The sequence below is a fragment of the Rhinolophus ferrumequinum genome, assembly GCF_004115265.2.
Source record: "Rhinolophus ferrumequinum isolate MPI-CBG mRhiFer1 chromosome 13 unlocalized genomic scaffold, mRhiFer1_v1.p Super_scaffold_3, whole genome shotgun sequence".
Taxonomy (NCBI): domain Eukaryota; kingdom Metazoa; phylum Chordata; class Mammalia; order Chiroptera; family Rhinolophidae; genus Rhinolophus; species Rhinolophus ferrumequinum.
In genome coordinates, this window is record NW_022680356.1 from 658,826 (window position 1) to 680,666 (window position 21,841).

Genomic DNA, 21,841 nt, shown 5'->3' on the forward strand with positions numbered 1-21,841 from the left:
ACGGAAAGCAGAACAAACCCGGGCAAGTTTTCCTTGTCCTGGTTTCTTGCAGCGGGGACTTGGGTTAGGGACTGGAACTCCTCCTTGCCTCACACTCAGCGTTTGGCCCAGAGCACGACCAGAATGGCTCCTGGTTGCTTCCTGGGGAATGAGGACATTGGTGTGTCAGCACGTGTCTGCCTCTCCTCCGGCTTCCACTGCACGTCCTCAGCCGGTGCCGGTGGAAGACAAAGCATGTCTGTCACCGAGTGGCTCAGGCCTGCCTGTTCCTGAGCCTGTTGCTGTCCCGACCAGCCGGCCTCAGTTGGTCCTTTGGGCAACAGCAGTGTCACCTGGAAACTTAGAGATGGGTGTTTTCTGGCCCTACCCACGAAATCCTGGGGGTGGGGCCCACCGTGTGCATTTTACTCAGCCCTCCAGGTTAGCGTTTGAGAAGCTCTGACAGGGTAGTCCCCGGGGCTGGGTCGGTCCCCTCCGGTGTGACACAGGAGGGCCTGGGGAGTATCCGACTGCTTTCACAGCCCTCATCACAGTTTGCGACTGTGCATTTGCGTGTCCCCCACCATGCTAAGCTCTGCAATCAAAGGCACTCTCTCTGGTCCACCACCGTGGCCTGAGCACCGAGCACAGCCCCTGCCCAGCACAGGTTAGAGCTCACTGAGTTCTTGGTGAAGAAGGAAGGAGGCGCCGACCCTCACGGCCTCAGGTGTGCAGTCCCTTGTGTCTCTCTCACAGCTGGGGGCGACGCGTGTGTGCACGCCTACCTCAGCGGGCAGCCCTGGGACGAGTCTCAGCTGAGCATGCTGGCCTGCTTCCTTGTGTATCACTCGGTCCCCGCTCCACGCCACCTGCCGCCGCTCGGACTGGAAGGTAACTGCTCCTCTCCGGGGGAGGCGCTCCCAGGGATGTGTCTTATCTACCTACTTTCTGTCTTTGTTCATGTGTGGATGCTACTTTTTGGAACCTTTTTTCTGGAAAAACAAACTCTCTGAACTTGACACATGCGTGAACTTTTATCTACATTCAGAAAAGGATGTGTTCTTCTCCACAGAGCCTAAAATGCTCACATTGTTCTTCTGTCTTGATTTTTATTAAGATTATGTTTAGTTTTTTTTATCAATTATATTTAAATAATATTTTAGTTTATTGTATTTAAGCAATATGTATAATTAAATAAGAATAGTTTCACATATAACTAGAGGTCACTTTCTGAAGTACAGAATTAGATGCATTTAAATTTTTATATTAAACTATACAGTGCATTGGGGAAAGTCATAATTTAAACATTGCCTTTGGGTAACTGTTCAAAGGGCAGAATGCCAGCTTTAACGTGATTGTCTGGACTGCCCCTGGGGACGGCTGACCAGTCTGTCCAGATCTGTCCAGATGTGTGACCCCCCCAACCCCCCCTTTGCATCTCTTCAGGGAGCACAAGCTTCGCCGAGCTCCTCTTCAGAGTGAAACAGCTGAAGATGCCTGTGCGGGCCCTGCTGAGACTGGCTCCTTTGCTTCTGGGAAATCCACAGCCAATGGTCATGTGACCCTGTCTCCTGGGCAGCCTGCCCTAAAACGTGACTTCTGCCCAAACACGTGACCACATGGCAAAGCGAAAGAAGCCTTTGTAAGTTTTATAATGTGACTGCGGGGAGTGAGCTGCTCAGACGTTGTCTTGTACAGTCCCAGTGTTTTAAATATTCCAGGGACTCTGTTGCTGTCAGCACTGACATAGATCTGCAAGTGAGTTAACATTTACTTTTGTAAATAAAGGTTTTTGCTTTGTTTTCAAAACTCTTGATTGTTAGTTTGGGTTTTCAGGGAACAGCAGGAGGGGTTGGGGAGGATATTGGTTTTTAAAGTCTTACAACTATGGTGACTTTATGCTCAACAAAGCAAAGTTTTTAAAAAAGCTCTTAAAACTTTGTGCATCAACACAAGGGCTTTCAGCATTCTGTAAGATGTCCTGATTGTCCCGTCTAAAAGGAGTGTGTACTCCTGTGCCAGCGCCAGCCACCCTCAGTGTGTCAGTCCCCTTAAACGGGAGGATATGTATACGTGAATGAAGACTTGCCACATGCAGCCTGCTGTACATGGAGGAAACAGGGAACTTCCACCACAGACTGGGCTTCAGAAGTTGTCCATCCCACCCAGGATGGAGGGGCTGCATGTCTGTACCCCCCTGGACGGAGTGGCTACACGTGTGTACCCACCCAGGACGGAGGGGCTGCACATCTGTACCCACCCAGGATGGAGGGGCTGCACATCTGTACCCACCCAGGATGGATGGGCTGCATGTCTGCACCCACCCGGGATGGAGGGGCTGCACGTCTGCACCCACCCGGGATGGAGGGGCTGCACGTCTGCACCCACCCTGGATAGAGGGTCTGCACATCTGCTGTACCCACCCGGGACGGAGGGGCTGCACGTCTGCTGTACCCACCCGGGATGGAGGGGCTGCACGTCTGCTGTACCCACCCGGGATGGAGGGGCTGCACGTCTGCACCCACCCAGGATGGAGGGGCTGCACGTCTGCACCCACCCAGGACGGAGGGTCTGCACGTCTGCTGTACCCACCCAGGACGGAGGGGCTGCACGTCTGCTGTACCCACCCGGGATGGAGGGGCTGCACGTCTGCACCCACCCAGGATGGAGGGGCTGCACGTCTGCACCCACCCAGGATGGAGGGTCTGCACGTCTGCTGTACCCACCCAGGACGGAGGGGCTGCACGTCTGCTGTACCCACCCGGGATGGAGGGGCTGCACGTCTGCTGTACCCACTCAGGACGGAGGGGCTGCACATCTGCTGTACCCACCCAGGATGGAAGGGCTGCACGTCTGCTGTACCCACCCGGGATGGAGGGGCTGCACGTCTGCTGTACCCACCCGGGATGGAGGGGCTGCACGTCTGCTGTACCCACCCGGGATGGAGGGGCTGCACGTCTGCTGTACCCACCCGGGATGGAGGGGCTGCACGTTTTTACCCACCCGGGATGGAGGGGTGCATGTCTGTACCCACCCGGCATGGAAGGGCTGCACGTCTGTACCTACCCGGGACGGAGGGGCTGCACATCTGTACCCATCCGGGACGGAGGGGCTGCACGTCTGTATCCGGGGTTTCTGGACTGGATGATGAATGGTAATCATCCAAAGGTGCCCCAGCCTCCGGTTTCTAGTACAGGAAGAAGAAAGCTCCCTGCCATACTGATTGTGACGTGTGCCCTGTGCTTCCTGAATGGCCACTGCGACCATAAACGGGTAGAAGCTTAGCACCCATCCAGTGATATCACATGTCCACATCCTGATTGTGGTGTTTAACTTTAAAAGTAAAAATTAGAGCAAATAGGAATGTTTTTGTTGTGATTTTGGCAAAACCCGTGTGGCCTTTGCTCCTGCAGAGGGGCTGGCATTTCCCCGGCCATGCATCTGGAGGCAGAGCCATCGTCTAGATGCCCAGTGCTCCTCCGTCTGCCCCAGGACATGATCCTGGGGAAAGCATGGCAGGTGTGCTGGCAGGAGGGCGGTACACTTAATTTTTCATCTCCGAGTAAAAGTAAAAGAAAAATGAAAATGGTAGATGACAGAAACCCCATTTGAATCAGGATTGACAAGACTCAGTATCTAGGCAGCAGTGGCTGTGTCTTCACTCTCAGTTGCTTTTCTCTGAAGACTGACTTGAGAGACCATTCTTCGCGCTCATGTGGACTCTCATGTGTGAGGGAGAAGTCACTAGAAGGTTGTCAACACAGGCAAACACCAGGCTTTTGAAGAGGGAGCAGGGTGAAAGAGGCAGACCGCCTGGGGGTAGCAGCGTCATTGGTGCTCAGCTACCAGGGGGCAGAGAGGATATTCTGGCAGTCATGCTGGGGCATCAGCGAGTTCCAGCTACCTAGGGTAGCCCTTACCATCCAGAATGTTTAAGCCTCCTCGGAGCCGTGGCAGGGGTAGAGCTGGGGACATGCCCGGCCCTTGGGCGTCTTGGCCCAGAAGTGGTCACTGCTGGTTACAGCCCGTTGGCAGAAAGTAGCCCGTCGCTCCAGCTCATGTGACTCCTTCCCTGTGTCCACGAAGGGGAGGAGGACCGTATGCTGGTGAGTGCTGGTAATGTCTGTCACATCCCATCTCTGTTCCGTGCACACATGGAAATGCAGGTAATGGCCTGCAAAACATCACACACGCGCATGCATGCACACACAGATTGGCCGACATCTGTGTGGAGGCACGCACCTGTGGGTCCGAGGGGGCGCGCGCCGGAGGGTCCGAGGGGGCTGAGGTAGACCCAGGCCCGGCATGAAGAGACCCTGGGTCCAGCCCATTGCTCCCTGTGCTGCTGCCCAGCCTTTCTTGAATAGGCCACTTCATAGCTTCTGGTGAGGGTACGTCCCAGATCACGTGCCTGTCACACCTGCACATGACCAAGTGGATCAAGCTGCAGTGACCTGCCCAGGCCCCTGGGTCACCTTTCACACTGGCCACCAATCCCCAGGCCCCTCCCCCACCTGGTGTCCCTCCCAGTCTCTCTGGAGGACTTTGAGCCTGAGTGTTCCTTCCTTGGTGTCAAGATCACAATTCCCCCTCTGGGGTGAGGGCATCTGCTCTGTGGCCCCCATTTTCACCTCTGAACGATTTAAGGATAATCTCATAAACCCCATACGGCTGGGTTTTGCTTTGCGAGTCAATTTGAGAACCTTCAGTAGCAAGTTCAGATTTATCGATACAAATAATATGACTGATCTCAGCTGTGTGTCAGTCTTATGGTTAGTGTATTTTTTATATTTACTGTGTCTGTTTCATCTGTTTCTTCTGCTTTTTAAAAATCGGTTGTATTCATTACACTTTGCAGTCAGGCTGCCTCCTGTTTTTGTGAATACATTTAACACCAGCATCTTCGTAGGCCCCGCGAGCCCCTGTCTTCTTTACCTCGGCTCCCACTGTCTTGCTCCTAGCTTTGATGGCTCCCCGGGACCGCCTCAGCTGACCGCCTCACTCTTGAGTCCCCTTTTCTCTGTCTTCTGTCACTTTGAAGGTTGGGTTATTTTTGCCCTGGAGCGTGCAGTGCACACACACTCCCTTTTCTTGCCACTCTGTCAGCCTCGGACGGACACAGCAGTGCGTGCAGGCCTGCATTCGTCCTGTGCTGTGGCTGACGTGTCCGTCGTCTCCCCACTGGACAGGGCTGCGGTGCAGGTGGTCAGCAGGGGCTCCCAGCACAGCTGTCCCCAGGTGCTGTCTGTCTAGAATGGGTGGTCTCCTCTCTCCGCTTCTGTCTCCTCTTTTCTTCACCACCTTCCGGTCGCTTCTCTGGCCTCTCCCTTCAGGCTGCCCTTGGTGGCCTGGGCTCCTTCCCAGACTTTCCATCCCATCTCCCTCTGCCTGTCTGCAGTCTCCGTAGAGTCTCCTGCATCTCATAGGTCTCTTGGTTACCTGGGGTGCCCCCTCCACATTACTACTAGGCGCTCCAGGACATCCCAGGCCCGGGGCCGTTGTTGGCTGACACCTCCTGGAAGGCTGGGGGCCACTGTGCCATGGGCTCTCCCTGCACTGTCCATCCGGCCTGCAGGTGTGAGGAGGCTGGGTCCCCATGCTGGTGCTGCCTGGAGCGGGGGTGGGGGCAGCTGCAAGAACAGAAAATGGGATCAGAGTGGAGGGCAAGGCAGGCTGCTACATGGTACACATTGGGAAGTTGCTCAGGGAAGTCAGCTGTCACCCTCATGCCCTGGACCACCTGTAGCCCCCACTCCCGCACTCACCTGAGCACCTGCAGCCCCCACTCCCGCACTCACCTGAGCACCTGCAGCCCCCACTCCCGCACTCACCTGAGCACCTGTAGCCCCCACTCCCGCACTCACCTGAGCACCTGCAGCCCCCACTCCCGCACTCACCTGAGCACCTGCAGCCCCACCCACCCCCCCGCACTCACAGGAGACCTGCAGCCCCGCTTGCTCTCTGGGAGCCTGGGTGGGGGCAAGGGCACACTGGCACACCTGACTCCAGACCCAGTGATGTGGGTTGTGGGCATGGATCTGCGGGAAGCGGGTGAAGGGCCCGGCCTCAGGCCCCCAGCCCCAGGGGCCCGGCCTCCCCAGCACCCCAGCACCTGGCACAACTCGGGTGACCCAGGCTCGGTGCCCCATCGACTGGAAGAACTGCTCCTCCAGCTTGCGGAAGTCCTTATGGGTCTGTGCCAGGGCTACCATCCCAGCAGGAACGGGAGATGCTGTGCTTGAAGGCAGGTTATCCTCCACGGCAGCTGAGGCAGCCGCCACAGGGACAGAGGACTCTGTCCTGGCCCCAGCGACGATTCCCAGCCTCGGACAGTTGGTGTCTGGGGCAGTGTGTTCAGGAGACAGGGTTGTGGGGAGCCCTGTTTGCAGGGGTCCTGGGACCAGGGCTGGCAGGACTGTCCTCGGTGTGAGCCTGTGGTTGTGCTGTACCCAGGCCAGGCTCCGGGCATTTCCCTGGTGTCCTCCGTCAGTCCCTTGTCTCTGGGCAGCAAGGGGGCTTTCCGGGGTATTTCCCTCATCTCAGGCCCTTACTCTTGGCCCCTCTCCCCATGGCTGTGTGACTGCTGATGACCGGGTCTGCTCTGTGGTCAAGGGGTGCCCCCGCTGGGACCCTCAGGTCATGGCCTCTGGTATTGGGCAGAACTGGGGGCAGGTCCTGAGGGGGGCCAAGAAAAAGCGGACCCTGTTGTAGAGGCGTCCAGGCAGCCCCACGGGGCCAAAGTGCTCCACTACCATGGACAGCAGGTACCGTGGACAGGGCACGGGGGTTAGGGCCTACACAGGCGGGGAGGGGGTCTCAGGGTGCAGGGGGTCAGGGCCTGGATGGGCGCGGAGGCCCAAGCCAAGACCCCAAGGAAGGCAGGGAGCAAAGGCCTGAGCAGGTCTTCTAAGGCTGCTGCTGCCCCGACAGCAGGAGTCTGCCTGCCCCCATGGGGCCCTGACCCCAGTCCCTTCTGTCCCCCCTCATTTGTGCTGTAGGTATCTTGTCGGACACTGAGGAAGATGTCACCTTCCAGGAAGCTCTGGATAATGGGGTCCTCTGTAAAGGAAGGTAGAGGGATGAGAGTTTGGAGCAGCCCTGCTTGGGGAAGTGAGCGGGCTGTGGGCATTTCAGAGGGAGGGGATGGGAAAGTTCTCTAGGCCCTGTCTCCCGGCAGTGGAGGACAGGGAGCCTTCACAGTAGGGACAGCTGCTGTCCCTCCCACTGACACACAGAGGGACTGTCTGCTGTGGGCAGGCACTTGCTGTGTTTAGTTGTCACACGTGGGAGATGGCCTGTGCTTGCTACAGAGGTGTGGCCCATTGCCAAAGTTCAAGAAATTTGCTTCAAGTGGTTGTGCCTGGACGTCTGTGACACCACATCCTTGTCACTTGCTCTGTGACTGTAAGGCCTCCCTGCCCCAGGTGAGAGTTCCAGCCTGGGGCACAGACATCCCACCCTCCCAGACACCTCACTCCCAGACAGTGGCCTGCCCCGCCCCCACAGTTTCGTCTGGGATCGGAGTTGTCCCCTGGAGGTGCTTGTCTGTTAGAGGACAGGGAGAAGCGGCTGTCCTGTTCCTGTTGGCATGGGTGACACCGCTGTGGAGATGGGTGACATTCTCTAGTCATAGATGTCTATTAAACCAACACCTCCCTGCGTCACCCACACTCAGGAGAGTCAGGTGATTCGAGGCAGGGGACAGAGGGCGAGTGGCCGTGCCTGCCTGCCCTTCCACGCACACCCTTCTCTTTCGGTCTTTGCTCGGAGTCTGGGACAGCGGCTGTGGTGTTCAGTGGGGTCCTGGCCTCTCTGTTACCCAAACATGGAAGGGAGCCCGCCTGACTATGACCAGGCCATTCCTTCCTGCTTAAGCTGCTTCCTGTGAAACCTAATCATGATTAAAATGGCAATGACAGTAGCTAACAGTTATTGATTGCTTACTGAACTTCAGCTATTGACTGGTGTGCTCAAACGTCGTGATGGGCTGTGAGGTAAGATGCATGACACCTGATCGCAGGTGAGGGCCATGATTTGTCTTGGCTCCTTGACGGTGGTGAGGGCCCTTTGCATTTGGGATTAGAACTCAAGTGTGAACGGTGATTAAGGGAAGAACGGCTAGTGGCAGGGGCAGCTGAGCCTCAGTCACATTTCCACTAGGGTCAGGCGGGGTGACCTTCCCTCATCAGGTGAGCGTCCCTGGGAATCGCCAAATCAAGGGTGATTGAACCCAACAAAAATACGACCGAGTGGCCACATGTTGCAAAGGCCCTGGGGCTGACCGTGGCCCTGCCTCCTGCCCCTTCAGGAAGGCCAGTGTCACTACCCCCACAGGACGGTGTCCCTCCTGACTGGCAGCGTTCCCTGCCCTCGTGGCTCCGTGTCCTCTAGGCAGCCCCTGAGGGAGTGTCTGCTTTGCTCTCTTCTCCTCCCCCATTTCCCCTCCCCTTTGCCCACCTCTCCTCCTATTCCCCCATCTGCAGACCTGTTGTCATTCCTACTGAGCCCCAGTCCTCATCAGGAGGCTCATGGGTGACCCCATCACCTCCCCCTGGGACTCCTTGGAGGAGCTAGGACCCACCTGGCCCAGTGCAGGATCCATGTGAGCACGTGGCTGCCGCTCAGTCACCAGAGCACAGCTTCAGAACAGGTGACAGGAGGTCTGGCACAGATGACAGAAGGGCTGGCATAGCCAAGCCTCCAGGTCACATGGCTCCTAGGATTCTGGAGCCTTGCCAGAAATGGTGGCACAGCATTTCACCATCACCCAAGGAACTGGCCTGGGGGCGGAAGTCAGTGTCCCAGCCTGAGCACCTGGGTTACCCGCCCCCGCCATCGTCCCAACATTACCTCTGCTTAATGAAAGTGACACATCCCCGTGTCATACACTGAGAAAATACAGAATTAAAAGGTGGTTGATTCCTTACCCATAACATGCAGTTGTGAGAAATAATGCAGAGATCCCATCACACAATTTCCCCAGTGGCGCAGACGTGCCCAGCCATAGCACAGTGTCACAGCAGGACACTGCCGCTGCAGTCCACTCACCTGGTTCAGATGTCACCAGTGTTATAGCACTCGCTTGTGTGTATTTAGTTCTATGCAAGGTTATCACGTGTGTACGTGTGTGACCAGCACCGAGATGCATAACCGTGATGACAGAACAAGGGCCCCTCCTGCTACCCTTTCACAGTGTCCCCCACCCCTGGCAGCCAATAGTCTCTTCTCCGTCTCTGTAATTTGTAATTTGAAAAATATTATATAAATGGACTTAGCATAATTCCCTTGAGAATCATTCCAGTTGTTCATAAGTCAGTAGTTCACTTTTTATTGTTTGGCCGTACCTCAGGGTCCTGTGGCAAAGTGTGTGTTTACTTTTGTAAGAATCGCCACACTCTTGTAAGAGTGGCCCTGTCATTTTATAGCTCCTCCGGTCACAATGAGCGGTCCAGCTCCTCCACATCTCTACCAGCCTTGGGTGTTATCACTAGTTCTTATTTTCCCGTTATCTTACTGTCGTTTTAGTTGGCATTTCCCTGATAGGCAATGATGTCGAACACCGTTTCATGGCTTCTCTTGCCTTCTGTATGTCCTCTGTCAGTTCATACCTTTTCCACCTGAGTCGTTCCCTTCTTTACTTTTGGGCTTCGAGAACTTTCTGTGCATTCTAGATGCCGGTCCTGTGTAAGACACGTGAGGAGCACATTGCCCCACCCGTCGGTAGTGTGTCTTTTTCACCCTCTTACCAGGCGTCTCACAGAGCAAACGTAAGTTTTGACGGGATGCAATTCACCGTGTTTTCCTCTTTTGGAGAGTGCTTCTGGTGTCAGTCTAAGAGCTCTTCTCCAAGCTCTAGATTCCCAAGTTTTGTCCCATGCTTGTTCTCTAGCATTCCACGTTGAGTTAACTTTCCTCCAGTGAATTGTTTTTGGTCCTTGTCCAAAGTCACATTTCTATTTCTGGGTCCCCTACGACGTCCCATGGACCTGCCTGTGTCCTCACACCGGCCACGCTGTCCCCACATCTGTAGCTATAGCCGAGCCTTGATGCAGGCCAGCTCGTCCTCTCACAGTGTCCCTTTTCACAACCGGGAAGCTCCGGCAGGCCCTGCGCCTTTCCCTGTGAGTTGAACCGTGAGCTTATCCCTGTCTACAGAAAGATTTTCTTGGGTTCTGAAAGGAATTGCATTAAGTCTTCAGATTAACTTGGGGAGTGTAGTGACTTGTGCTCCTGAAATATATTTAGCCTAGAAAAGACAAGACCTTATGGAAGAAGTACTTCAGAACTATTTGAGGCCAGCCCTGTGAGTAGGAGCCAGAACTGAACCTGTTGGGGAGATGGTAGAAGGCTCTGATTCTCTGAGAAATTAAAAATAATATTTTTCCTATCTTATAAAAACTTCCAAATATCCAGCAGAGTTGAAATAATTGTACAGTAAGCACCTGGATACACGTGACCTAGACCCTCCAACGAGCACGTCAGGATTAACGCTGTGTCACCTGTCTGCTCAGCTGGCCATCCCGCTCCATTCTTCAGCCCATCTATTTTCAAGTAGCTGCATTGTGTGTAACTTGTATGGCCTACAATGCACTCACTTGAAATACACAATGCAGTGAATCTGAGTGTATTTGCAACGACTTGAATAATTGTCACCATGTCTATCTTTACAGCTTTCTGTCTCCCCAGAGGACCTTGCTCATTTGCCGGCACCCCCATTCCCAGCTCCAGCCCCAGACAGCCACGAATCCCTCATTTCCCTACTGATTTGCCTTCTTTGGAAATTCCATGTAAATACAACCATGCACACACTCTCTGGCTTCTGCTGTCCTCCACCAAACTTGTCTGGACGGGTCCGCCCGCGGTGCAGCTCGTTAGTGCCAGGTGATAACTCACCGTGTAAACTGAATCTGTCCACGTGTTCAGCGGCCGATGGATGTTTGGCTTCTCTCCCTTCCTGTTACTGTTAGGAATATTAGTGCTCACGTCTGTGTGGGGACACGTTTTCGTTTTTCTTGCCGTGGAATTGCCAGTCACATGCTGGAAACTGTGTATTTGACCTTTTGAAAATACTGTCTTGCAACGTGAACGCCCCATTTTTCATCCCACACATAGTGTGTGAGAGTTCCAGTTTCTGCACCTTCTGTGTTTTATTACCTTTTGTTGTTGCTGTAATACCTGTATTTTTCATTCCAGCCAGTCTCGTGGGCATGACGTGGTAGTCCCGTAGCGTGGATTGGCATTTCCCTGATGGCTCCTGGTGGAGTGCTTATAGGTCGTTTGTATGTCTTTTTCGGAGAAATGTCTGGTCGGATCCTTTGACCATGTTTAAATTGGATAATTTGTCTTTTTATGATTGAGTCATAATTGTGCTTTATGTATTCTAATATAATTCTTTTATCAGATAACTAATTTGGAAATATTTTCTCCTATGTTTGGTCTTTTCAATTTCCTGGTGGTATCTTTTTGAGGCATCAAAAGTCTTAAATATCAATGATGTCCAATTTATCTTTTATTCCCCTTTGATTGCTTGAGGTTTTGGTGTCATATTTAAGAACTGACTACCTAATCCTGAGTTTTGAAGATCTACGCCTGTGCTTTCTTCTAAGAGCTTAGCAGCTTTAGCTCTTACATTTAGGTCTTCGATTCACTTGGAGTCGATGTGTGTGTGGTGTGTGTAGGGGCCCCCGTCACTCTTTTCCATGTGCTTGTCCAGTTGCCTCAGCGCCATTTGTCGAAGAGACTATTCTTTGCCCATTGAATGGTCTTGGCACCCTTGTCAAATATAGTAGGAAAGTTTGTAAACAAACAGACTGGTCATGAGTGGGACGAGCTGCCTGGTGAGGTGTGGGTGCCTTGTCTGAAGCTTATTAGCGTCAGTGGCAGCACTCGGGGACATGGAGAGGACATGGTTATGGGGAAGGAGGTGCTGCAGATTCCTCTCTCCGCCCCCCTTTCCCCTTCCTTCTCTTCCTTCCCCTCCTTTCCTCTCTCTCCCTCGCCCTCCCCCCAGGTTCTTGCCGCTGACATTCTCTGGACTTCACAACAGACACATTTTCTCCTTTTGAGATATGACACTTGGAGGGCACTCGTCAGTGTCCCTACCTCCCACTGCTGACCCCCAAAACATCTCATGCACAGCCTTCCTTGCTTTTGAGGCGCACACATGTGACTTAGGGTCGCGTAGCCACTCACGGCTCTGAATCAGAGCAGAGCAGCTACCCTTTGCTGATGTGGACGGCGGGCATGGGGCCAGGGAGGGGCTGCCCACTGTGCTGGTGGTCTCCTGACTCCCGGGGGGCCAGCGCAGCTCCCCTTGCCTCTGCTGGGCGCGCCCACTCGGGGGCCCGGTTGGCCTCCTTCCCCAGCACTCAGGGATTCTGTCTGCTCTGTATCCCGTCGTAAGCAGATGAGCCTTTAAACAGCCAGAAGGGGGTTCTGGCGCCTAGAAGAGGAACCAGCCGGGGCATTGTCTCTTAGCTCCAGTTCCGAGCAGCTCAGGCCCCGAGCAGCTGGCCCCACTGGGGACGCAGCGGTTCAGCGGCCGCGGTGTGAAGAAGCCAGTTCCCTCCACCTGTCACTCGTGTCCCACCCCATCTTCTCATTTGCAATCTGCAACTCCAGAGCCTCGTCCCTAGTGTGCTGGCATCTCCTGTCCCGGGGGTGCCCAGCGGGTCAGCCAGGGCAGCTCCGACATCGGCCGGGAGTGGCTCCTTGGAAGGGCCATCTCAGGAGCAGCCAGAAGAATTAGAATGGGGTTCTCCCATTCTGTCATGCCAGTTTCCCCACCTCCACTGCAGCAGCCCAGTCTTCTTCCTCGTCAGTGCACTGGACACGACTCAGGCTGCTTTGGCTGTCACCTCCTTGGCGCGCTTTGCAGCTACAGACCATAGCGGGGTGCAGTCTCCTCACTTCTAAGTCAGAACCCGTGTAGAATAATGCCACGATGCAAGGTACCCTGTCCCGAAGTGCCCTCTTCTGGGAGCTGGAGACCCAGGGGGCTGTTTCCTTGGATAATAGCTCAGGGGACAAGCACAGGTCTGGAAACTGGGTCCAGTGTGAGGCAGACGCTTGGGGCCATTTCCCAGTCACCTCCTGCCCTGCAGGGTGGGCTGGCTGGTGGTTTGGGCAGGTCACGGGCTGGTTGGGGGTGGCCGAGCCCGGCTGCCCTTTTGGCGTGGGGCATGTGATTCCGTCAGTGGCCAGCAGATGGCACCCGCCACACACCCTGTGTGTAGCCTCCAGGCTTTCTGGCGGGAAGATCTCAGCTCAGCAGCCCGGCCCCCGCTTAATCACATGGAAGGGACACGCAGGAACTACTGGCACTTGTGTAAACACGCGTGCTCGGAGCAGCTGCCAGTGGGGACGAGCACAGAGGGAACACAGCGAGAGGTCTCCTGAGGACAGGCTATAAAAGGAACACCCTGCGGGTTTCAGTCTAAGAGCCTGCAGTTAACCTTTGTGACTCATCCAAAGAAACATTTAGAACCCGGAAGGACGACGATAATGCACGTTGTGGACTGCAGCCGGGTCCTCGGGGTGCCCCCCACTCGCACTCCCATGGCACATTTTAGGGGCGACCATGTCTCCTGCCGGAGCGCAGGGCCACCTCCCAGCCTGGCCTGGCTGCACCTCCTGGAATGGCCTTGGCTCATGGCTGTGGTCTTTGTGCCTGGCAAATTGCCAGCTCCTGGGAAAAAAGCAGGAAAGTCTACTTGACTCTCATTCTGCCATTAATAAAACGGGCACCAGCTGAATATGGAGCTGAAGGGACACATCGCAGCAAACAAGCAGTGGGATGTGGTCAGCAGTGGGGCAGTGAGAACCGGGGGCTTTCAATTTTATTATGTGGGGGCACAAAAATCCGGGGTACACTCTACATGACACTGAGCATCTTACCATGTTCAAGTGCAAGGGCCTGAGGCACAGTGACGTGCCGTGCAGCTGTCACCATCATCTCAACAACTTTTCCTTGTGTAAAACAGAAACTCTGCCCCCATTGGACACTCACTCCCCTCCCCTCCCCCAGGCCTGGCACCACCATCTACTTTCTGTCTCTGGGAATCTATTTTAAGCACCTCACATAAGAGGAATCATACAATATTTGTCCTTTTGTGGCTGGCTTATGTCGCTTAGTATGATGTCCTCAGGGTCCATTCGTGCAGTAGCAGGTGTCAACTTCCTTTTTAAGGCTGAGTAATGTTCCACTGTGTGGACGGACCCCATTTTATTTATCCGTCCATTGTCGATGGACACTTGTGTTGTTTTCATGTGTTAGCTGTTGTGGGTAATGCTACAGTGACGTGGGAGTGCAGATGTCTCTCTGAGACCCTGCTTTCAATTCTTTTGGGTAAATACCGGAACTAGCATCACTGGGTCACAAGGAAGTTCTATTTTTAAGTTTTTGAGGAACCTCTGTACTGTTTTCCATAGTAGCTGCACCAATTTGGATTCCCACCAACAGTGCACGAGGGTTCCCTTTTCTCCAAGCCGGCACTAGTTACTGTCTGTTCTTTTTTCTTGTTTGTTTTTGATGCTAGCCCTCCCGATCAGTGTGTGGGGCTGTGTGGATACTAAGTCTGTTTCTTCTAGGAGTTTCTCCCGAGTGGGCGAGGCTCCTGATGTCCTCTCACGATGGCGGTGTGACAATAAAGAGACGTCTGCCAAGCTGTCTCCAAACCTCTGCCCACAGGCCGTGTGTGTGGGCACATCTAGGCCTGGCACCTCCGCCCCAGGGATATACTTGTGTGTGGGCACATCTAGGCCTGGCACCTTCACCCCAGGGACGTACTTTGTGGGAACATCTAGGCCTGGCACCTTCACCCCAGGGACGTACTTGTGTGTGGGCACATCTAGGCCTGGCACCTCCGCCCCAGGGGCGCACTTGTGTGTGGGCACATCTAGGCCTGGCACCTCCGCCCCAGGGGCGCACTTGTGTGTGGGCACATCTAGGCCTGGCACCTGCGCCCCAGTTACACGTGTGTGGGCACATCTAGGCCTGGCACCTCTGCCCCAGGGGTGCACTTGTGTGTGGGCACATCTAGGCCTGGCACCTGCGCCCCAGTTACACACTTGTGTGTGGGCACATCTGGGCCTGGCACCTCCCTTCCATTTACACACTTGTGTGTGGGCACATCTAGGCCTGGCACCTCCGCCCCAGGGGCGCACTTGTGTGTGGGCACATCTAGGCCTGGCACCTGCGCCCCAGTTACACATGTGTGTGGGCACATCTAGGCCTGGCACCTCTGCCCCAGGGGTGCACTTGTGTGTGGGCACATCTAGGCCTGGCACCTGCGCCCCAGTTACACACTTGTGTGTGGGCACATCTGGGCCTGGCACCTCCCTTCCATTTACACACTTGTGTGTGGACACATCTGGGCCTGGCACCTGCCTTCCATTTACACATTTGTGTATGGGCACATCTAGGCCTGGCACCTCTGCCCCAGGGGTGCACTTGAGGGCAGCTCTGTTTGGACCAATCTTAGATCACCAGCATTTCCTGAGGTGTCACCAGGCTGCTGCTTTGAAGAGGACGCAGCGTTAGGTCCTCTGAGGATGGGAGAAGGTAGGCTGCTCTGAGGCCCAAGAGTCCCCTCCCTGGCCTGGAGCAGCTCAGGTCTCTTGGTACCACCTGCCATTACTGTTGTGGGTCGGCCTCTTATTTCTAGATTCATTTACTGAAAACGTTCCTGTGCCTCTCTGGGGCATATGCTCGGGGCAGGCACAGGCCAGTCGAGGCCGTCTGTCCCCACAGAGCTGAGACTGCCTGGGGGGTGCAGAGTCTCCCAGGGAGTGGCTGAATGCTGGGGCGCCCTCAGCAAGCTCTTCCGGTCTCTGTGTCAGCTCCAGCATCTGCACCATGAGGGGAACTGGACGACTGGAGGTGCAGGAGGTTTCATTGTGCCAGTAGCTACATGGCAGTGTCCGGAACAGCATAGGTGCTCTTTGTCCTCCAGACCTCTGCTCAGCACAAGACGGGAGAAGCATGTGGGGCCCAAGTGGGGCAGAGAGGAGAGAGGTCAAGTGTGAGAGTCTTTCTCACCCACCTGCATTCAGGTGACAGCTGACAGTGACAGCGGCTGGCAGATAGACAGGCAGATGTGCTTCCTGCAGTGTGTGTGGTGGGGATGGCAGACCCGCGGTGCCAGGCAGGGTGGCTAGGGACAGGTCCCAAACAGGAGTTGCCCCTTCCTAGCTAATGTGGGGTGACACTTGGGAAGGCCTCAGGTGTCCAAGTGAGGGTTCTGCCCGAGCCCTGCTTCCTCCTGCGCTGGCCCAGCCGCCCGGGGCGGGAACAAGACTTTCAAGGTCAGGAGGATTCCAGTCTTACTGTAAAACGCACGACAGTTGTCAGCGCTGCCGTGGTCGTTAGCTGCTGACGATGGACCAGTTGTGCTCACGGCTTCATCAGGGGAAGGCAGCCAGGCTGCTCCAGTGCCCACCTTGGTCGACAGTTCACTTTGCATCTCTCCCCACCACCCCATCTCATTCTTTCTTGACGATGTGCCCATTTGACAGCAGGGTGTCCCGCTTTACAGCTGGGGAAACTGAGGCTGGGAATGAGGGCCAGGAGGGCTTGGGCAGGCCTAGGGTCTCGAGACCTGCAGGGCACCCCATCCCGACCCCGGGTACATGGCCTCCGTGTTTGGCTGGTGTGTGAGAGTCTTTCCAGGAGACAAGCAGAGTGTGTGTCAGCGTTAGTGCAGAGACTGAAAACATAGCCTGCTCTGTTGACAGAAGTGACACGCAGGGTCCCACGGGTCACTCACAAGCTACGTGATGCACATTCCGCTTCTGGGAGCCCGCTCCCCTCTCACAGCTCCTCTGTTACCTAGCCAGGGCAGGCACCATGGGCCACACCTTCTCCCGGGAGGGCACAGGTGCTGGGAGCAAGGCCTGGGGTGGGGTGGGGGGCGAGCAGCAGGAAGCCACCGGCTCCCTGACAGGAGCCCTGGGTATGGCCAAGCTGGGTGTTCTTTGCTCAGTCAGCATTTTTTGCAGATTCACTGGAGTTTGACTGCAAAGCACCCTGCACCTTCCTGTGGCTTTGAAATCGGGACTGTGGGTGGTGTTCAACAGGGTGTGGGGTCACGGCTGGGGGGCCCCATGGTCCTCCATGCCTGGCAGTGACAGCCTTCATTTGGGGACTGTCGTGGTTTCATGGTGTTCGACATCTGGGTTTCTGTGTGATTTCACAGAAGCGGGGATCGGTGGTTGGCGTAGAATGTGGCAGTGTAGGGACTCCTGTGTTGGCTCAACAGCGAGCGTCCCAGGCGGGTGAGCCTGGAGGTGGTGGGCAGTTTGCTGAGCTGCAGACACCAACCGCGGGCACCTCAGATCTCTGCTCAGGTGTAAGTTTGCAGCAAGAACACAGCCGACCTCCATCGTTGTCCCCTAAGTAAGAAGGAGCCTCTTGCTCCGCTTCCTAACGAGGAAGAAAGAGGATTCTGGTTTCTAGAACCCGGCACGTGTGTCAGTCCTCGTGCTCGCTGTGTCCCCATCCCTCTGACACCCACACACTCTCCCTGTCCCTTTGAAAGGCAGGTGCTCCTGCTTACCCTCCCCACGTCCTTCATGTTAGTTCCAGCGGATTTCTGAAGGCCACGCTGGCCTGTCTGTCCTGGTCTAGGAACACACAGGTTCATCACTGAGGCCGCTGTCCCCCGCTGGGCACCTGCCAGGCCTGTTCTTGCCTCTGCCCGCCCTCCAGGGGCTGCTGCCCGAGTGGCCACCGGGACACCCCCCTTCTGTGGGAGATGGAACGCGTCATGTCCGTTTGCTGCTCCTGGGGCCCACTGGTGGCCAGGCTGTGGTCCCTTTTGTGCCTTTCTGAAGGTGTGTCATTGTCCTGGTGGAGACGCCCTGTTCTAGATGGGACAGACCGCCAGGGTTCCCTCCCAGCCTCTGTGGGGGCTTCCCTACAGCAAGTACCTTAAAGGATGGTGGGGACAGTTTATAGACAGATTTTTTGGACAACAGAGGTGGGACCCTTAAAAAACACTGAGATGTAATTTACATCAAGTACAACGGACCCATTTTAAATGTAGCCTGAAAGAATTCTGACATTTATGTGTAGTCGTGTAACTGGCACCACAATTAAGACACGTAATACTCGTCACCCCAGGAAATACCCTTTCGCCTCTTTGGACGCACACCTCCCCTGGGCCCCAGCAGCCGGTGCCCTGTTTCCCATCAACATATCTTTGATTTTCCTAGAATTTCTTATATGTGCAATCGAATGGTATGAGGCCTGTGCATCCGCCTTCTCTCAAACAGTCTGATTTATTCGAGATTTGTCCGCGTCATCACGTGTCAGCGTCAGTCCCTTTCCCTTGTTGAGGGGTTCGCTTTGTGGGGATGCACCACCATCTGGCTTCCCGTTCACCCACTGATGGACATTCGAGCTGTTTCTGGTGTTTGGTGACAAGGATGGAGCTGCTGGGAGCCTTCCCGGACCATCCCAGTGTGAACTTCTGTCTTCATTTCTCCTGGGCCAGTACCGGGAGCGGCTTGCTGGGTGACAGGGTGACGTGTGTGGACTTGGTAAGATACGGCCCACCTGTCCCCAAAATGGGCATCTGGTCCAGGACACGCAATTGGCCTTCCCGACGTTCACGGTGTCTCTCTGGAATGGTTTACAGGAAGTTTTGTTGGATTCCATCTGTAGTTAAGGAATGTGGCTTTAGGCAAAAGATGATCACCTGTCTCTGGATGAGAGGGCCGTGGTTTTTAACTCTGGGTGCTGACATGGTTTGTGTCATCCTCCTGAGGAATCCACGCACCTCCCACCACAGCACACGTGTGAGCCAGGTCCCCGAGTGTCCTTGCAGCCCTCAGGTGGCAATTTCAGGTTCATCCTGTGTTGGGCAGAGGAAAGAACATGGTGGTCAAAGTGACTCGTCATGGAGAGTGTCATGGCACGCCAGCCTGTCCCCTGCCCTTTATTCCACGTGTGGAGGCACAGGTAGGGTCAAGTTTAAATCCAACATGATGAGTGAGTACCTGGGGTCAAAAAATGTTGCTGTCAAATTCTGGGCTTGGGGTCAGTGGCTCCGTGTTTCACACCTGGTGACACTGACTCCCCATTATGAAAAGAGTTCTCGGGGTGAAAGCACTTGCTTTGGGCTCGAACTTCCTGCACAGTTTTTGGAACCCACAGTACTTTGGAGGTGGTGGCACGGGCCCCTGTGTGTCCCTGGGAAGACTCGCGCTCACTGAGCCTCGGCACATTCGCAAGGGCGGCCTGGGTGCTCGTCCTGGAGCCCTTCACCTTTCTGCCTACGGGGTGATTTGTCAGCATCATGGCAGGCATGTGCCATGTCCCCAGATCATGAGACTTGTGGCATTTAGACCCTGTCGCTTATTTATCACTAAGTAATATTTGGCCTGTGAAGAGAAGACTCTCTCACATTGTCCTAGGTTCTCAGCCGCAGCCTCACTCGGTTTTGCCAGTTTCTGAGGCTGCGGGGGCTGTGGGACCCCTCTTTTATTTATGGCTCGGTGGTCAGAGTCTGCACCTGGAGGTGAAGGCCCCAGGTCAGGTGTAGGTGACCATCTGAAACCTGTTTAGAGTTGTCTCTGTCTTTTCACTGAGAGCAGGGACTGGACACTGGCAATGTCACACCAGGAACTTCTGGGTGACAGCTCCATCTCTGCAAAGGTTTGGGGGTCTTGTCCCAGTGACGGGCCACCTGAGAAGCCCTCCTGGTGGTGGCCCCCAGAACACAGCTCCCGACATGCAGGTGCCATGTCTTTCCTGGGCTCAGCTTCTCTTGTCACATCTGTGGCTCTCAGTGACAAGGTCCCCCTACCTTGGTGTCATGCCAGTGTGCCCCCATCTCCTTTCAAAGCTATCTTCAAAATCTCCCTGAAAGACAGCAGCAGGCAATGTCAGCTAATTTGTCTTGAATCCAGTAGTCCCAGGGGTCCCGGGGAGAATGATGGCCTCCCGCACACACCCCACTATTCAACCGAGAATGTGTGGGAAACAGCAGGACTTTTCCATTTCAAAATGAGCAGGTTTGGTTGGAGCTGGAAACCGCAGGGTTTAGTCACAGACCGGCTATAATTATGGGAAAAGCATTTCCTTTCAGTTTTGAAGCACATCACGCAGGATACGCAATTCAGAAGGATTTATGTTCAGAGGAGGCTCTTTCATGGGGGGACACTCCTCCTGGTTGGAAGGTGGTCCCTGGCTGGGGAGGTGGCCTGGGGACCCCATCTTGTCCTCTTCCATCTTCCATCCAGCCAAATGGAGCAGAAATGACAGAAAGTGCCAGTGCCAGGGGAAGAGGCCGTGTGTTCTCCTTGCATACACGGGCCGAGAGAGGGAACTGGAAGACAGCTCTCCCGCCTGCGATGGCTGCCAGCCGACTGCACGTGGAAGGCTGGTCGTGGGCCTCACGGGGCAGCAGGGGTGCCAGTTACCTCGGGTGCCACGTTGCTGGCCCTTCTCTGCCGACCCGTTGTCATAAACACTCTGAACACATGTTTCCCGGATGCCCACCCTCTGCCAAGCACTGGGGATGTGAAGAGCCCCACCAAGGACAGCATGTGATGGGTCTGGTTCATGGTGCAGGCCAGGAGCCCAGGCCTGGCCACGGGAGGGGACATCACCGGGACCCCGTGGGGCAGGGTCACAGCTGCGCTTCTGGGAAGGATGGGGCTTGGACAGTCTCTGTGGGCATAGCAGAAGTGGGTCACGTGGAATGGAGGGCTGGGGCATCCCTACAGAGGCAGACGGGCTGACCCAGGTGCTCAGAGGGGTTGGCCCTGCTTGAGTCTTGGGCAGTAGGAATGGACTCCACCCCACGTGTCTCAGCCCAAAGCGTTGGGACAGTGGGCGCGGGGGTGCTTCTGGAGGGTGACCGTGTGAAACCTTGCCCTGGACAGGCTTGTTGCATAGCCCAGGGCCTTCCCTTCCTGTCCCCACTGTCTGAGCGCTGAACTGCATCTGGCTGCAGGCTCCTTCTGAGCACCGTCAGCGTCCATCCAGCTTCCCACAGACATCTGTGTCCTGCCCACCCTCTGAGAGTCAAACACAAACACCGCACACTGCTGTTGTCTGTGTGCGCGCAGGTGCATGTGCATGTTTTGTGCATGCATGCATGATGCAGGCATGTGCCCATATGTGTGCATGTGTGTGCATGCATGAGTGTGTGTGTGCATATGTGCACTCACGTGCAAATATGGAAACAGCAGCTCTGTGCTCCCCACCACTCTGAAGCCTGCAGCCTGGAATCCGCCCTGAGCTGCAGACACATGTAGCCAGTCGCCCACTCCATGTCCCCACCTGGACCTCTCTCAGGCGTCTTGAACCTAACGCATCCTACACAGAACCCTTTATCCGCACTCCTTTCCCCTTTCTTCCTCCAGACCGCACCCTCCCAATCTCAGAGAAAGTCCACTCCATCTCCCAGCTCTCCATGGTGAAAATCCTGCATCATCATTGGCTTCATTTTCTCTCACACCTGACCCTTGACCCATCAGACTGGCACTCCCTTTGAAGCACCTGGCACCCACCGCTTCCCCACCAGCACTCAGAGCCACCATCACACCCACCCCCTGGACCACAGCACTCCTTGCTTCTCCCTGTGCCCCCCGCAGGCTGCTCTCTGTATCTTCTAAAAACAAATCAGGTTGTTTCACTCCCTGCTCAAAATGCTCAAATGGCTCCCCGTTTCCCTCAGAATAACATTCCAAGTCTTTCCACAGTCCACAGGGATCTGTGTGATCTGGTCTCTGGGGCCTCTGGACCCTCACCTCCAACTGTCTTCACTCCATCCCATATTCCTCCTCTGTCAGACTCCTGGACATTCCTTAATAAGCCAGCACATACCTGCCCCAGGGCCTTTGCACAGGTTGC

At 55.2% G+C, this 21,841-nt stretch overlaps 1 protein-coding gene across 2 annotated transcripts in view; it reads left to right on the forward strand.

Annotated features, from left to right (window-relative positions):
* ANAPC1 (anaphase promoting complex subunit 1) overlaps positions 1-1,788 on the forward strand; it is a 76,959-nt gene extending 75,171 nt beyond the window's left edge. The window contains exons 47-48 of one of the 2 annotated variants that reach the window (XM_033100903.1): positions 736-870; positions 1,426-1,788. In XM_033100903.1, the coding sequence (XP_032956794.1) occupies positions 736-870; positions 1,426-1,541 (251 nt within the window). In that variant the 3' untranslated portion in view covers positions 1,542-1,788. Of the gene's footprint in view, positions 1-735; positions 871-1,425 lie in introns of those variants that run through there. The other variant, XM_033100904.1, reaches the window with a different exon arrangement.
* Positions 1,789-21,841: the final 20,053 nt, after the last annotated feature.